General features: G+C 38.9%; 1 protein-coding gene across 1 annotated transcript in view; it reads right to left on the minus strand.

Moving 5' to 3' along the window:
* Nucleotides 1–14,320, minus strand: part of abr (ABR activator of RhoGEF and GTPase) — a 127,911-nt gene extending 113,591 nt beyond the window's left edge. Inside the window, 1 exon segment of the mRNA XM_046839551.1 lies at nt 13,236–14,320. Within this exon segment, the coding sequence (XP_046695507.1) occupies nt 13,236–13,986 (751 nt within the window). The 5' untranslated portion in view covers nt 13,987–14,320.
* Between the last annotated feature and the right edge of the window lie 4,415 nt (nt 14,321–18,735).

An 18,735-nucleotide genomic window follows, 5' to 3' on the forward strand; every position in this document is an offset into this window, starting at 1 on the left:
GGGGTCAAACCCGACGACGCGCTTGGGGTCAAACCCGATGACGCGCTTGGGGTCAAACCCGATGACGCGCTTGGGGTCAAACCCGATGACGCGATTTGCTCCGAAACCGATGACGCAATTAGTGAGACAACTTCAAACCACCTCAGAGAAAAACAAGTCAGGTGGACAACAGTACAGCAAAAAAATTTTAAATAAATAATACTTACTGAGTTATGGCGGGAAAATGAGTGTTTTTCTGCCGTTTTTTGTCATCAAGGAACGTCTTGAACAAAATGAACGCTACAGGCTGTTTTTCGTTTGCTGCTAGCTACCGTTAGCGAGAAAACGCTGGTCTAAACGAGTCACTGATTGATGACGTAAAAGTTCGGGCGAGTCTTTTTCTTGTGTGCGTCAGTTTCTGTCGCCGTACAGTCTGACATTAGGACAACGGAGAGCCTACAGAGTGTCATGGGGATCGTGTTCGTAGAGTTTGACAATCAATAATCGCAAGGGACCAATAAAAATTAGTGTGTGCCCTGCCTGTATAACGTTTCTCTGTATTCAGGCTACAATAAGCACAGCTGGATGTTGAAAAACTTCTGGGATGGAAAATGTACCAATCAGATTAGAGTATTCATCAGCAACAGTGTAGTGGAAATAAAAGCAAGTGCCAAAAGTAAAAACACTGAGCCCAATACAATAATCACTTCAGCATGCTCTAACATGCTGGCTCACACACTAACACACACACACACACACACACACACCTTTCCGCTACAGGTGATCCCTGGTGCTTTAGCAGGTTCCACTCACAGTTATGTAAAATGCAAAAAATACAAGGAGAGGCACCCACACACTACTCCTACTCCCTCGCAGCTTTAAATCCACCCACAACAAGGATCTGCAGACAGACGATAACAAAGAACACGAGACGAATAAGCGACAGCAGCCAACCTTTTTTATGCGTAACCGTCCACGATTTGTTTACGGCTATAAACATAAAACGCCGGCCTGGAACATTTATGTTTTGTCTGGAAGTGGTGCTTCGAGTTACCGCTTCTGACTAGCGGCGCAGACTCAACAAACAAGTTTTGAAGAATAAACGCAAGACAGAATGCTGGCTGTTGGTTAACTCGATATGTCCTTAATGAAATGACATAACAGCAAAAAGAAGTAATAAAGTATGTAAATGTATGATATTGTAATACCTGTGATATCTATTGTGCCATCGCGGATTACGATATTGTTAGAATGTAGGAAGGTGGTAGCTAGGTGGGTAAGGTGATGGCCTTCGGATTGGAAGGTCACAATTCACACCAATGAGCTGCCACTGCTGGGCCCTTAAACAAGGCCCTTAACCCTCCCCTGCTCAGCTGTAAGTCGCTCTGAATAAAAGGCGTCTGGCAAATGGCAGAAATGTAATGTAAGGTTTCAAACCCTTTAGCAAGTCACTGTAGAGCAAATCAACAGAGTATCTGCATCAGACATTTTCTAAAACTGAAAAACTACAGCCAGGTCTTCCAAACACCTCACCTTCCCCTGGGTCATCTCTAGAGGTCGATATTGTCTCTGTCCGATGCCGATGGCGATGCGGATTTCTCTGCGGATGCTGATTTTTTTTTGCCCTTCCTCTTCCCTCCCCATCTCATTAAACAGTCAAATAATACGCATCAATGTGTACGTTGAATATTAAATACACAAAACGGGTAATCAAAAATCTAGACTTTATCAAATAAACTTTGAGGGAAAAAAAAATAGTTTTAGTGCAAGGAAAATGAATAATATAATAACTAAAATAAACAAGAGTAGTGTTTCACACTAGCACCCAGAATTTCATCGGAATTGCATGTGCTTTTACTTTCACATGCAAATGACTTGTTGCACGCTTGATGAGCATGGTCTGCATCGACTCTAGTGGGCTACGGCGTGATGGCGCTTTTGAAGCAAAATGTTTTCCCCTGCCACCGTTAGCTGTAGCGGTGTTGGAACAAGGCACGGCTGCAGAGTGTGAGCTCAGAGGGAGAGAAATTCTCCGGTACAGAAACAGAATGTATAACGACGCCGCTTATCTACACAACCCAGGGTACTATAATAATCTCGCTGCTGGGCTTGTTACCAGGTTTGGGGGACCAGTGTTTACCTGTAGTTTAAACTACAGCTGGTTGAAGGATCAACAATACAGTTCCAAAAAGTTCTCAGTCTCTCTCCAAAAGTCACGTCATATGAAATAAATAAGGCAAGATTAAGCATGGAGGATAAGAACTTGCATCTTTTTTTCTTGCGAAGTTACCAAGTAGCAAAAAGGTAGCTTAATTTCAGCCTAATTTGCAGCACAATCGACCGATGCCGATAAAAACAAAATCAATTAATCTACTAATCGACCTCTAGTCATTACAGTGAACTAAACGATCACGTTCTTTCAAATGCTTTTACGCTAGTTTTTGGTATTTTAGTGTAGTAAAAGCTTTGCTGGGTAACAGTGCACTCATCCTGTAGCCCATTTGGTGTGTTGACTGGGAGGTTTATTTTGTCTGGCGGTTCAGTCTGTCGGTATCATCGACTCGGTTCAGCTCCTTTCAACTGATTACGCTTCAGTGCACTGGCAACATATAACAAAAAATGTCTGGAAATCCTAAAATACGTAGAAACGTCCTTTTAAAGCGATACATTCCGAGGACAGTTTATTCATTTCTTGCACAGTTATACTTACTATTTATACCATATCACCTTCTTTACATGAATCACTCTCACCCCTGCTCATATGTACCCACATCCTTATTCTTGCTCTTTAATGTAAACAGGTCATGTGCACTTTTGGTTGGATGCTAAATACATTTCATTGACTCTCTATGTGTTTTTTTACATGATGATCACAGGATTGTTTGCCATTTTGTGCCTCTTGAAAGTTCTATGCAGAACCTTTAAGAGGGCTTCCTTTCCAGAAAACGCACCAAGTACAGCCACGTGGAAAAGACAGGAACCGAATGGTCCAATCTGGACCCAGGAACCCGAGTTAAAAGCAATGCTAACTATCTCGGAGTTCTTCAAAGTTCTTCAAAGAATTTTGTCATGTCCAAAGATCTCAAGCACTGCGCGCACACACACACACACACACACACACACACACACACACACACACACACACAATCAAAGGGTTCACATCTCAGACCTGATCTACAGGAATGGGCCTGGGCAAGTCCACTATTTCACTAGTTTGACAATGAAATGGGAGAAAATGCAAAGCATGAAAGGCAGGTTTATTGTGTGTAAGCGTGTGTGTGCGCATATATAAAGAATACTCCAAATCATTTCCTTCTTCAATCTACACACTGTCTGCATTCATCTAGTATAATCCTGCTGCAGAATCCTAATGAAAAACTAGCAAGAAATGCAGTGCAACTTAGTCGCCTTTCTGCAGACTTTCCTCTGCTAACCAGCTGTAACACAGTTTGTTGTGGTTAGAATGAAAATGACAAATAAATGATAATAAATAAAACGAAATAATAAAAAAAACACTTAAAACTCATCTCTTTGCTACCAAATCTAGCCTAATAAGATCTTGGCATCCACAAGGCCGCTCGGAAATGCTGTGAATCAAGAAACAAACAAATTGTGTCTTGCAGGAGAGTTTCCGTTTGGGTTTCGTTTCCTGAGCCTCCTCTTTCTTTCGCAATCCAAGTACAGACACGCAGGCATGACGTAGTAGTGAGACAATGGTTAAAGTCCACAATGAATCAGGGAAATCATGTGAACCCACCAACATTCGCTCACAAGCACTGAAGCGTAACTGCTGAGGTGCAAGTTCTTCTCTCGACATAGCCTGCTTTTGTACTCATTTTGACCTTTAAAATAAACTTATGCTCACACTAGCATGTGATAGATTGCTCATGTCTCATGTGGGCGTGGAGCTACCTCTTCAGTCAGGTTTTTTTTTTGCTGCTCCAATGAGTAATGCTAGTACAGTCACTATATAGTCAAATCCATAAATATTCCGTCAGTGATTTCCAGTGCGGCATTTCCGTTTAGTTGCTGCTAACTTTTATTAGGTCCAAAGGTCCACCATCTGTAAGACAAAGTATAAAAACTATGTAATGCATTCATTAAAAGAATGACTGGGAAACGACCCAGAAAGCCACATAAAATTATAGCAATTTTTATCTGGTTTAAAGAAAACCCCCTTCACAACAGTTGGCCAGATCATGAACATCTTCCACAAGGTTGGCGTCAGTGTAGGGTATCTGTGTTCTAGTCCACAACCAAGAAACTTCACCACATAGAAGGTTTACCACAACATGTTGCCCAATGGCAAGCCTCAAAAACAAAGTTTGCGACCAAAAAACAAAACAAAACAAAAACAATAAAAAAAAAAAAGACTGCAAACTTGCAGAACAACATCCTATGGTCTTGTTTCAAGGCAAAACGTAAAATGTTCTGCAATGGCAGAGTCAATCATGCCATCAGCAAGTCTAAAACACCAAGACAGTTGAGGTGAAGGCCCTGCAGAACATCACAAGAGGTTGGAGACATAGAAACATGGAGACATCTCTTGATGTCTATGGGTTCCAGTCTTTTGGAAAATCATTGGCTGTAAAGACTTTTCAACCAAGCATTGAAAAAAAGATCTTCAGCTATTATTAGTACCTCAGAAAAGAGATCAAACCTTGAAAAAAGTGTGGCAAATTCCTCCACCCTTTGATGTACCTTCTTATACGTGACATAATACATTTATATGTTAAATATTATCCATTTCTATTCATCAAACATTTAATGCAAAGTCTTTACTCACACATCTGGTGCACGTGTGAAAAAAAAACATGGCCTGCCGATAACTCATATGAGAACAGCGTAGGGTTCGCGTAGCATACGATGCTATCTGTATGTCTATTAAAGGGATGATGTGTTAGCGGTTTTGCTGTCTAACACCACTAAACCTCAGCACACTTTGCACGAGCAAATACATCTGTAACAGCAAGGAAGAAGTGGGTCGGTTCGGTTAAAAATAAAAAATAAATTAGCTGCAAATAAACATTAATAATGTGTTCTCTAGTACAATGTAGATCTCTAGTACATCACCGAAGAGGTTTTTAGGCCTGTTTATGAAAGGTTTTTCGGAAAACGCTTGGTTCTGTCTGCCAAACTTTTGTGTGCTGAACAGAAATAGAGCTACATAAGCAAAAATAAGAAAGTCAGCAGGATTTTTTACCTCACAAAAACATGCATCAGGATTTCTAGGCTACCTAGCTGAAACATTAAGTGTCAACATTAAGAAGGTCATTTTTGCTAAATATTTATGGTTCGTTTCCTTTAATGGACTGTCAGTGATTTTGTAAGGTCACCTAGTTCATCGTAGGCTACGACGCAAGTTAGCATAAAAAAGAAATCGTTCCCAGCATGTGCTAGGGGTAAACAAATAGAGCAAATTTTTTTTATGTACAAAAATTACTTTCATGGAGGATACATCATCTTATTAAAATCTTACATACTGGCATTACTTTTTCATCCAATGGTAAATCATTTGATGAATGATTAAGTTCTAGAGCCATGTCATGTCAGTCAATGTATAATTTTTTATTATAACATTTTATCATGTTTTATTGGCTAGTCTTTATACGAAGGTTTTAGCAGCAATCATGCTAAGAGATGGTCATCCTAAATTTCGGACAATTTTTTTCCAGGCTATCTTTGTTCGTAAGACCTTGACAACTTTGAACCTCAGAGTGTGACGTATGATCACCGTTTGGGAGCCACGACTGTTTTACATTGGTGATCATTAAACGTACACCAGGCATCATTCATTTCTATTCATTCAGAATCTTGCTAATGGACTTGCATAGCAGATGGTCTACATCAGTGGTCCCCAACCCCAATTGGTCAATTGGTACCGGGCCGCACAGAAAGAACACATAACTTACATTATTTCCCGTTTTATTTATTATCTGATTCTGAACAATGTTTTATTTTTGAAAAATTACCGGATTCTCTCCGCCTGTCTATGACTCACTCTTGATCTATGTCATGATGCCTTGGTCACATGTCTTACCTCCATCCGCTACCTTCTTAAAGGGGCTGCTCCGGCCGCTAACACAATAAAATCAAACCCCCAAGCTAGGAAAATTAACAAAAAACAACACGGTGGATTCACGTTTATTATTATATTTAGAAAATACCAGTTTTTATGCCGGTCGTATCATTTTATTTTGTTGTTTTTATCCGCCACACCTTAAAGGTCGGTCCGTGAAAATATTGTCTGACATTAAACCGGTCCGTGGTGCAAAAAAGGTTGGGGACGGTTGGTCTACATCAGAGGTGGGCAACGTTTTCCTATGAGGGGGTTATAGGAAAATTTGCATTACACCAAACTGTAATATATTAAAATGAAAGTTGCCAAGGTTCTGCTCATTTATGATTTCATAGTATTTGAAAAAATTTTGAAAACATATTGCAATCTGCTGCTAATGCAGCTTCAATTTCAAAGTTCTAGTTCAGCGAAACACCCAATATACAATATATACAATATAGAAACAATTCCATTTATAGTAAGCGATACAGCCATATGCTTGTAACATCAGTGTCCTCTAATGAGAGACAGGAAGCTGATTCATTTATTCATTCATTCATTCTGTCTTTCATCATTTCTTTCTTTGGGCCATGCCCTAGTTTGGGCATCTCCACCCTACATAAACAATCAAAAGTGTGTCTGACTGTTGATCAGGTAACGCTTATTTAGCATTTGGAGAAGGACTCTCTCGTGTCAGGTAAAGCTGTAACGTCTGTAGCTTTTTCTTCAAATGAACTTCAAGAGGGTCTGAGATTCTGGTGAGGATGGAGATTCCATTATCTAGGCAATTACAGTAGAAACCTTGTTTCACAGATTAAACATAACTATACAGAAATGCAACAACAAAAAAAAAAAGCTTCTCATTGTCCTAAATAATTGTTTAAATTGTGGTATTGTTCTTGGAATATTGTTGTAAGGACTCTATATGAGGTAACTAATAGTGGATTTAAGATGACCAAACCCATAGATGACTGACTAAACACACAAGTTGTGTACTGCGACATACGTGATCAAATCATTCCATATGTTTTAGGCTTCTGTGGTGGTGTTTATCAACTTGGTTTCCTTTAAAGGAAAGAGGGTCGTGTGGAAATGGTAGTTTTAGACATCCTTATGCAGTTAACTTCGTCTCATGGTGATTTATTAGCCTAGAAAACCCAGCTACACTAAAGCAAAGTGGTGTACAATCTACATGGAAATTTTACCCACATTAAACATGAAGGTCACTTCAGATTTGACTCAGCTCTCAGTCCGTTGTTCGATGCCGTTAATATGCCACAGGTTCTGTATTTGCTGAGCAGGAAGCGGCTCAACTGAAGTCAGCAGGACCATTTTAAGCAAAACAATTTGAGCTTTGAAGATGAAAAAATACAACAGACTTGTCCAAGACTTTAGGATCATTTATAGTATCTGCAATGCGAATAAGGAATTGGGCTGGAAGACTTCGAGGAATTCCTACTATAATATTTATGATAATATGGACTACCACTTTGCTTATTATAATTTGAAATGTGACTCGCAGAAAAATGTTTATTAAATGGGAAAGTTTTATGGGAAAGCAGTCAATTCACTTAGTTGTTTCCACCAGCCTTTTTTAAATCCTCAAACCAAATATAAACACATACACTATATAAGTACACCTGAAATTTTCCATTTTCCTCATACTGTTACCCAAAGTTAGACACATATAGTTGTTTGGGATGTCTTAGGATCTGGTACCATAACATTTTTACTTCAACCTGTTCCAGCATGACAATGCCAGCACCATTAAGATATTGTTTACATGAGTTGAAGTGGAAGATCTTGAGTGGTCAGCTACAGAGCTCTTAACCCTATTAGCCATATAAATAAGAAAGCTGATGGCACTCCAGGCATCATCACCAACATCAGTACCTGCCTTTACAAACGCCTATGTGGTGGAATGAGCACAAATCTCCACAATCCCACTACAAAATACAGAGGAACATCTTCCTAGAAGGGTGGAAGTTGTTATAACAGCATATTGGCTGTATAAATCTTATTTAACAGAGTGAATGTTGATTAGATTTAAAGATGACAAACTCAAATTGTAATATTACAAAGACAGAAAACAAAGAAAATTCCTAAACAAATCAGAGACACCGATTTCGTGAATTTGATATACGGAAATCTCCCGCTTATCGCGGTGGTTACGTTCCAAAACCGGCCCAAAAATTATTTTTGTTTATTGTTAAAGCCGTAAATCGTCCTCCCACACACTTTATACGCACACAGAAAACATTTGCAAGAATATAGCGAGATGAATTTTGTGTACGTTTCTAGAAATACAGTACACCGTATAACATTTATAGTGAGGACATGTACTGTATTACCATTTTACTTCATTTTATATTGAAAAGTTATATTTTTATTAATAAATGTCATTGTATCAACATAAATCTTGAGAAAAACAATTCCCTATAAGTGTTTGGGTCTATCGTGCCATCCACGGGAGACCGGGAAAATCCTCCAAACAAATTAGTAATGTGGTAAATGCAATTCCGCAATAAACCGGGATGTTACTGTATACCATACACGTGCTCTTTTGGAGTTTACAGAGTTTAATGTGTAGGTGAAAACTATTTTTAAAAAATGATAACGTATTAGAATGAGCATTGCTATTATTATAACCTGCAGCACTAGAGTGTAAGTGTCATTATCCTCTCCAGTTTTATCACCCAGCTCTGATCCTGGTGTATTTTTAAACCCCAATCTCGAGTCAAAACCCTGCATGAAGCGAATTCATTATGATAAAGTGCAGGCTTAATCATAACCGGGCAAATACAAGAACATTGTCAAACACAAACATAAAGAAGACAAAAAAAAACAAGGTGTTTAAATTGAGAGTCAATTGTTATCTAACAGTCCTTCTGTTGGAAAAACAAGTAGCCAGACTGCATTCCTCATAAACAAAATACAAAAAGGTTGAAAAAATAAAGTAACATGCTACAGTCAGGCAGCTGGGGGTTTGGCTTCGGGTTCTCGGGCATGATCCGGTGTTGCCTACTGAAAACCTCATTTATGGGTTAAAAACCTGCTGTTAAACAGCGTGACTGATTCCCAGCATTTGAACAGCAGATGTTCCCTTTTTTTGCACTTCATTAATTGTGTAATTAACTGATGTGAAAAGACAAAGCAACAATCGTTTAGACCAGGTTTGAGACCAGATCGACTGAAAGATTTTACTTGTACAACCGAATTTCATTCCAAGTAAAAGAAATCGGTCACATTTTTTTCCTGAGCACAGAGCAGAAAGAAAAGAGGAAGCAGGGAAGGAGGGAAAAAAAAAAAACAAGCTAACCATGACTGCTTGCTGACTCAGTTCATCTGAGAACCAAATCTCTATTGAGTAACTGTAGAGCTCGTGAAATTTATATTGTGGCCTCTGAAAATGTTCAAATGTTAACTATAGGTCAAAAGCGCACACAAAACAAATGTTCTGAATGTGCATCCAAAAGTCCAGTATGTTTTCATTTCATGAGGAAGCAAAGCACAAAATCTCTTACTTGTCTGGAAAACTTTACCCACCCACACACACAAAATATTTAACAGGACTTTTGACATTATGAAGGAATCTGACGACTATAAAGGAAATATTATGTATGAAATGGATTCTCGCTAAAAAACAGGGTGTATCATTTCCAATAACAGCACAAAAGACCCACAAAGTACGTTAGTTCCTCAATAATTCAATTGCATTTTATTTGTACATCGCTTTTAACAATGGACGTTGTCTCAAAGCTTCACACGGATAAAGCGGTAATAAGGTTAGATAAAATAATGTGTAAGCCCCCCCCTTCGCTCTTGATGTTAAAACGACAAAAAATATGCCTTGTGTTACCGAAAAACAGCAAAAACTCTCTGGGTTGGAGACTTTCTATATCGGAAAGTTTTAAGTAGCTGAAGCTTAAAAACCAAAAAACAACAAACTGCACTTTCAGAAATATTTTAAAAACAGATTTCCTTGCAAAAGATATGATCTGGTGCTAATGTCAGCAAAACTCTGGAGTGGTACACTATCTGCTTTATCTTCATACAGACATCTCATGTGTACGTGTGAGACGACAGACAGGTTTTCAACAAAGCCTGAAAGCACAGACCATCTCACAGCATGGCACATTCTTGCAACTGAATCTGAGAGTCGGCTCGGCTTTTACCGCAAACGCTAATGTTTTGAAAAAAAGTTTGATCAAAATATACAAAAATGTACTGAAATTGAGCAACAAACAAAAATTAAAATTAAAAACTAAATGTTTAATAAAATATCAGTTTTTGTAATGAAATCAGTCTTTGTTTTGCTACTCGTTGGTTCATTTTTTCCCTTCCTGTTCTGGTCCTACACTGGACGAACGCTTCACAAATGTGTGTAAATTGGTTTCATGGCCAGAAAGCCTCTCTTCTCTCCTCTTTCTGTGACGTTTGTTTCCAAATAAACAACTAAACCCAACATCCTAACACACATTATAATTACCTAAAGTTTTGCCTTATAAAAAGAAGTAATTTCTGTGAGACCGCACATGTGGGACGAAAAAAAAACCCGCTAAAGAGAACGGCAAGTAATTGAATGGACACATGTCCTTTGTGTTATCAGCATTATAAGATCAATTATTTCTGGTGTGATTCGTTATTGAAGCTAAACGATTATCCAAGCAAATACAGTGCAAGCTCATAGTCAGAGCGCTAGCTATCTCGCAAAGGCACTATTAAGTTACTTTACCTCAGAAAAGCTGGAGTTTCATATTTGTTTTGAAAATCGAATGTGTTTCTTTTGACACAGCCACGCGTGCCTATGAATCAGGTTGCTTTTTAAATCAATCATGTGTGTAACTGCTACCATGATACTACGCCACGTGTCCATATTAGCAATTTCTGTACTGTACATCTTCCATTGTTTTTACAGGCAGTGAGAAGTTGTTGTGTGTTTGGGAATGGAGGATGGGAACGGGCCTTGAGATGACTCCTGAAGTTTGTTTTCAGCAATTGGCGAAGGTTTCGTCGATTTCTTGTGAAGCGGGAAAACTGCACCATGTATCCTCTTGAGCCCCAAAGTGTTTCAAATGTTATCAAAAAATACTTTTTTTCCTGTCTAGAAGATGGATCGATTTCACCTGTTCTCAAACGCACATATCACTTTCAGTACAAAAAGGAAGGCTAAGTGCTTTCAGGGCTATTCAGCTTTGCTTAACGCTAGGCGTGACCATGGCTAGGCAATTATCCAACACAAACAGCTTATGGATAATAAGAATTTAACGGTGTTATAGCAGTAGGAAGTCTCAGTTAAACTGAATTACAAGTCGATTAGTCAATGAAGCTGTTTGGTTGAGGGAAAAATAGTCTATATTAATGTCTATATCTTTTTGGCGGTAAACCACAAAATCTGAGCTGCTGTCTATTTTTATCGTCCATCATTAGAATAAATCAGTTGGAGTTCACCAAATTAATCTCCAAATCTTGGATCGGTCAGATTGTGTGTACGGTCATGTTTAACGCCTGAAATTTGGCTCAAAGAAAGCATTTGGAGTTGTCACTTTTTAACCATAAATGATCGTGGCTGTGCCCAACACAAACCAAACAACAAGTACTACCTCTTTTTAGCAGTTCACATTGAATGTTTTTGAACTTCCCCAGCTAACACAACCATGGTAAGGAAAATAAACAAAAACACAGAGTATTTTATAAGATAAATAAATAAATACAATGATGAATTAATTATAAAATAAAAAGAGAGAAATTAAATTTGAGGTGTTTAGGTTTCATCGGGAGATAGATCTAGTTTAGGACTCGCTCCCCACAATGTAATTAGGCCACCATTACGTGGCTGCTGCTTGTGTATTGCTCTTTCTCAAGTCAAACCAAAACTATAAAAACTATCAATAAAATCTCCACATTACATTCAAACCACAAGCAACGACAGAACAATGATGATCCAGCTGTATTTACATGTGTACCTTTTGTCAGGATCTACAAGTACTTTGGTGAAGTGACAATGCCTCAGGAAACCAACCAATCAGATTCAGAAACTCTGATTCGCATTAAACCGAAGAGTCGACTCATTGGTGTATTTTATGTCATAGATACGACGTTACTGAACATATACAATTCTTCAGATCCGTCGTAAACACCTTGTCTCCGTCATGCTCAGCTACGAAGTGAACGATAAATTCGGTTATTAAGAGTTTGGCAAAATGAGAAATAAGTGAGATTACTCTGCAAAAAAAAAAGAAATGAAAGAAAATGGCGGTATTCCAAAAGGGCCCTGAGTGAACAAGCTCATGTGAACGTTTTTTCAGGAACTCTACACTGTCAGCGTGCCCAAAATTCCTGCTAGAACACGTGCCACTGGAAATAACCCATGAAGATTCAGATTTCGACCCGTTACGCAAATGGAGAGAAATTCAATTTCGCACCAAAAGCATAAAATAATGATCCACTTTGTCATGCGTATCGTACTTCAATGGAAATAATGTCTCCCTTCACTCTGGGAAAATGAAGTTTTCTACAGTACGTTGCTGAAGTGGCAGTGTATCTGTAGTGTACATGTTTTCATTCAATTATATAAAGTACACCTTTAATAATGATTAGAGACACCTAATCAGACAATAGATTGTACAGTGACACAGCAGGTAGTGAAGACATCTCATTCGGGTTCGATTATCATCTCAGGTTACTGTCTGTGGAGGGGTTTTTTAATACCATGTCCTCCTAGCGTCCCTCAGGACTCTCGGGTTTCTAAAACAAAGTATGTGGGGGTTTTTTGTGTTATGGGTGGATATTAAAGGGACATTTCATTGTCCTAAGTCCATCGTCATTATCAGCGAGTCCGGGATAAACAGGGACACGTACGTTTCATAGTGTTCATGATACTGTGTGGTGAATTAAACACGGTTGAGAAAGTGGAACGTGACACCAGGGAACACACAGGGTCACAAAAGGTTAGGTAGTGCTGGACATTATAATCATTTACAAAGCCCCGCCCCCCGTATGATGTCATTCAAAGATTATGCATAATTTCCGGGCCGGAAATTGGTTTTGTAATTGTTTCCTATATTTAAAGGACAGGTGATGTATGAATTGCGGGATATTGAGAGTGTATTTGCTATATCTTCTAGATAATTTGTGCAAATAAAGAATGAGCGTTAATCTTTTATTGCACCTTTTCAGTTGCGGTTTAAAGTCTTACCTACTGAGGAGGAGTCCTCGTGCTCGGAGCTGAGGTAACCGTCACTGCGCCGGTCCGGTGTGCTGCGACCCGAACCGACACTCCCCCGGAGAGGCATACAAGGCGACAACCTTCCGTCATCCCCGAAATCGAAATCCTTACTAAAGGGTCGGAGAGAGGACTGGCGGCTCTCCTTCGCCTTGGGGTCGATCAGATTCTTGCGCACGAAGTTCTCATTGAGCTCCACGTCGTCGTAGTCTCGGTCACTGTCCCGCTCCGAATCCCGTCTCCTCCTGTCACACTCATCCTGCAAATGAACACAACCAGAACCTGCAACGTTCTCCTTGACCAGGGCCGACTTTTTACGCGGAGGAACCAGTATAGGTTTCCCCGTCTTGCTTCCACGGACCAGCGCGCCGCACGGCTCCTCCATGCTCCTGCTCCCCAGGGCGTGCAGCCTGATCCCCGGTGGAGCTCGTACGCCTTCCTGCTCGCTCCTCTCCGGCTTGGTGGTCGCAGCGTCCTCCGCGTCGTGCTCCTTGCTTCCCCACCTGTCCGCGTCGTAACTCTTCCTCTTCTGCGCGATGGTGGTCTGCAGGTAGATCACCTTAAACTTCTCCATCGCCAGCTCCTGCTGCAGGCTCTTCAATCGCGCCTTGCAGAGCTCCAGCTCGTTCTCGATGTCCTCAACGGTGCACAGGTTCATCCTGGGCACCTCGCCGTCGGGAAACTCATTCCTCCAGTGCTTCTCGAACTCTTCCTGCTCCCACATTCTCTCTTTTTTTTCTCTCCTTTCTTCTTGGAAGTGATTCTCAGAGAGAGAAATGGGGGAAAAATGATCCCCCTCCAAAAAACCCAGCGACTACACACTCAGATTGTATTTGTATGATGTGTTTTATTGCTACAAACACTCATTTTTGTTTCTACCCCTCGAGCACTTGCGCTTTCTTCCATGCGCGACCGCTGCGAGTGAGGAGGGGGGAAGAGAGAGAGAAAAAATAACTTTTAACTTCCGCAACTTTGGGAAATTGTGACGTCTCAATCCCGGTATCCAATCACGTGAGACCCTCGGGACGGCACAGTTATCGCGTGCGCGCGTGAGTGCACGAGTGCGCGCTACCGCACTGGGTAGTATGCAAAAGAAGAAGAAGAAAAAAAACACCTATATGCCCTTTGCATGTTCGGCGTCAAATCTAACGTGTGCCGGATATCCATAAGTGTTGGCCGCGTGCTGTTTAAATATAGAAGCTATTTTGCAAGATACAAGCAGAAGAAAAAGGAGGAAATTCACTTCTAAAAGGTCTAAAAGTAGTTCCTTCTCTTTAAGAAGGAATCACAACACAAACAACAAATAAACCCTATAACATACCCAAAAATCGTTTTGACAAAACCTTAAAAAGCTCAGTAGTTACAATGTTGGGCTTCTGATCTGATCGGAAGGTCATGGGATCAAATCCCAGTAAGACCAAGCTGCCACTGCCCTTGAGCAAAACCCTTAACACTTAATTGCTCAACTGTAAAACTGAGATCACTGAATATGGCGATGTAAATGAAGAGTCTGTACCTTGGTTTAAAAGGTGTTTCAAAGTTCTGTTTATAGTGACACCAACACCAACTGGTATTTGTATTCGGCAATAGAGTTTGACTAATAGTGGATTTTACTGAAACCGATAACTAGGTTTGGATCGTACTTGCCGATAATCAAGCGATATTTGGATATGAAAATTGATACTGGATAAAAAAAACACCATCTGAAATAGTACTGAAATAAAAAAATTAAAACAGCACAGATTTATGAAAGTGTGCTAAATAAATATATATATGAATTATATAAATACATATTTTTAAATATGTGATACATTTTTCATAAATGTGTAAATGTATAGCGCTCTCTGTGCAGCGCGCGCCGTCTCGTGTGTAAAAACAAACAGCTTATCGCCTCTAGAGGCCGCTATCATAATGACAGCGGATCTTCTCAGCCCCAAGCAATGGACACTACCCGGAAAAACTATCAGTATGGATTTTAGCTGATTAACTGGCAAAAACAATAAATCACTTGACCCCGATCTGGCACATACTTACCTACTAAATATCATGCAATAGTAATGCACCAACACAATGTGTGACCAAGTACTATTGTGCAATTATTGCCCATCTTGTGTTACTTATCTTTGGTTTTTATTGTGGTCAGGGTGGATCCTGGTCCCTAGAACCTCAGATATAAATAGGGAATACTCCCTGGATGTTTTGTAGTGAATTTTGTATAGCCATACCATGTACAAAGACAACCCTAATGTCTTCGACAGACCTGATTCCCAGGTCAATTCATTAACTATCCATGAATCCATTTGGAGTCTCCTAAGTAGGAGTCCTCATCTTTGAAGAATCCATCCTGATCATCATCCTTCAACCCTATAATGTGATGATTATTTGCTCAGATAATAATGCAGACACTTTAATAAGCTTGCAATCCACAGTATGAAACAAACATTAGCAAAAGGAGTGGAAATGGCCAGCGTTATGAGGTTGAAGAACATTATAAGGAGTGTCGTGAGTGCTTTTTGTTCGCTCTTACTCACCAGCCGAAAGCAATTCAACTCTCATTCAGATTTCACTCAATAGCATTAGCCTAAGAGGACAAATGTGATATGGGTATTGCTGTGCCAGTGGAGTAGAATAATGGACAGGCTCTATGGCTATGAGGTAACCAAAGACGAGAGGCATGTATACTGATAGCCCCAGACCAGCATTACAGAGAAAGGAAGGAGGGTGAGGTTAAGGGGTATTGGGGACATTTTGAGCTTAGTATGTGCACGAAAAGAAGATGCTATTGAAAGTTGTGAAATAGAGAATCATACAATTTGAATGGAGTAGAGATTTGAGCATTAAAAACACAAAAATAGGGCAAGTGTTCTTGTCCATTAACACATAATGAGATGTTCCTCTGACATTAATGCATATATGCATAGTAAGTAAAAAATAAATCAACAATTTTGTTAATTAGCTAAGAATGTTCAAACTATATTAGTTTGCCAGGCATGACCTGATTTCGCAGCATTGCAGAAATAGAAGAGAGAAACAAAAGACCCTATTAGATCATCTTGTATTTGATACACATCAGACTTAAAAGCCAGCATGAGAACGGGGTTTCCAGTAAATCCCCAGCTGAATAGCTGTATCACTCATTCAGTGGTTCATACAATATCATTCGTAGCCAGAAAGATAAACTGCACATCCTGGACCTAGTCTCAGAATGAGTAGAATCTTGCCATAGTTTTGTGAAGATACATTAAAATGTATTTAAAAAGAAAATACCAAATAACTTTCACTTTAAAGACGGCAAAATAAACTACAAAATACAGCAGGCACATTATGCATCCAAATATATTACTGTATTTTTGTATTTAAAAAATACTAAGAAATATTTTCAAAAGGGAGCATGACATTTCTTCACAAACCTTCCATCAAGTTGCCTGTTTAATCTGTTCCTTTACCATTACACTGACTCGGTTGATTAAGTAAACAGTGTTTGATAGCAACAGGTTTTCTCCGGCCGAGTCACGCAATAAATCTGACACATGCAACCAGTTAACAGATCAAATATTTACATACAAATTCCTATGATCTCCCAGATGAAGGCTAGTTTTAAACTTACCGTCATTTTAATGTTTAACAGTTTGCGAATGACTCATCATTATTTCCTAATTTAGTTACTTAGTGTTTGGTAACGAAGGACCTACTTTACATCAGCAACAACAACTCAGTGACAAACAAAAGTCATTCATAAGAAGACGACTGATGCCACCTGTATTCATAGCAACTTTTTTCTAACTAATGAATCATTTGATTGTTGATCATAAGTATAATAATATATTATGTGTCAGGCATGCATTGGGATGCAAAATCATGATCCTACTAAACAGCGACTTCAATTAGGGTACAATATTCAGCAATCAAATATTTATTCATCAGTCATTGAACGCCTGTTTGAAAGCTGGCAGCCTCCATGTTTCTTACCTTCACCACCTCAATCTATATGGATCAATTTTCTGTTCTGATCTCAACAAGTCTGGGCAAACTGCTGAGTAGGCACCAATCAGAGACCAGATTTTTTTTTTTATGTCATCATGTAGACTTCTTACAAAGTATTTTACAGTATTACAAAAAATACAAAACACTAAAGTATTACAAAATCTAATCTAATATTTGAATGTATTAAATATTGAATATGTATAATATATTCTTTATACCACACCGTACTGCACATGGACACTTTAAGGACAATCACTAAATCATCTTAGATTTTACTGTTTTAATGTCATACGCATCCTTGTATATACACATATTTCACATATATCTTTATATAGTTTATATATTTTATATCTTTATATATTTTATATCTTTATATATTTTATATCTTAATATATTTTATATGGTCTATACTTTTTATTTATCTACCTTTTCTTGGTTTATTTTCCCTCATTCTATTCCCTCATGCCGGACCGTCGTATAAAGCATTTTATTTGAACGTATTTGATTTGAAATACGTATTTGAAATACGTGTAATAAATACTGCACAATCCCTGAATCATGCATTGAAGTTGCGTTTGATTACAGTGTCATTTTTATCGATGAACCGATAAGCCTTTGGTTGAGCACGTTTTTGCCTTGTTAAATCATTACGTTAAGTTATATAGGTGTTAAAATAACATTAAAGCAGCGATTTGTCATACTGCCCGTGACAGGGTTGCTTTAAAACACCCTCTACTAAAACTATGTTTGCCTCATGGAGTTGCTTAGGGCAAAACCTTTGAAAACTCTGGTTGAATTTGGGGATAGAGTTTAATTCTGGGCCAGAAAAATAAAGAAACCCAAAGCTGAAATAAAGAAACTAGCAGAGATCACTCGCATATTAAAAATGCAAGGTATCTTCAAAATACGATTGGAGACATGCCTTTAAACATTACCTTTAATATAAATATGCACTCATTTGTGTTTAAAGGGGCATTTATTAATCAAACCATAAAAATGTGGCTGCTTCTAATTTTTTGCTAGTAAAATAATTGGTGGGGGGGGTAAAGCTTAGTGCTGGCCCAGAAAATGAAAAGAAAGCTAAATTTAAGTAACTAGCATAATAAACTACATGGCAATTTTGTACAATAATAGATAACTATGAAGTCTATGAATACCTTAAAATATTACAGATAGCCTCTTTAATGTAACTTTCCACGCATCTGAATTTAAAAGTTCTGAAAGGTGGCTGTTTATTTATGGTATAGTGTGACAAAAAAGCAGAAGTCGATCTTGCAGGACATACGCTCACACGCTTGCAATGGGAGTTTGCTCCTCCCACCATAGAAATGAGAGGCTGTGCAGTGTTTTCTGCTCTTCCTAGGAATTTTACAGGAATGAGCTGTTATTACTGGAAACTATCGCAATGAATTCTTTGGTTCTTCCGGCTTTCCGAGTGCAACCATATCAGCTCCTATCAGCACCAGGATATCCTTGTTCTTAACCTTTC

Source organism: Silurus meridionalis, chromosome 25 (assembly GCF_014805685.1).
Source record: "Silurus meridionalis isolate SWU-2019-XX chromosome 25, ASM1480568v1, whole genome shotgun sequence".
Classification (NCBI taxonomy): Eukaryota; Metazoa; Chordata; class Actinopteri; order Siluriformes; family Siluridae; genus Silurus; species Silurus meridionalis.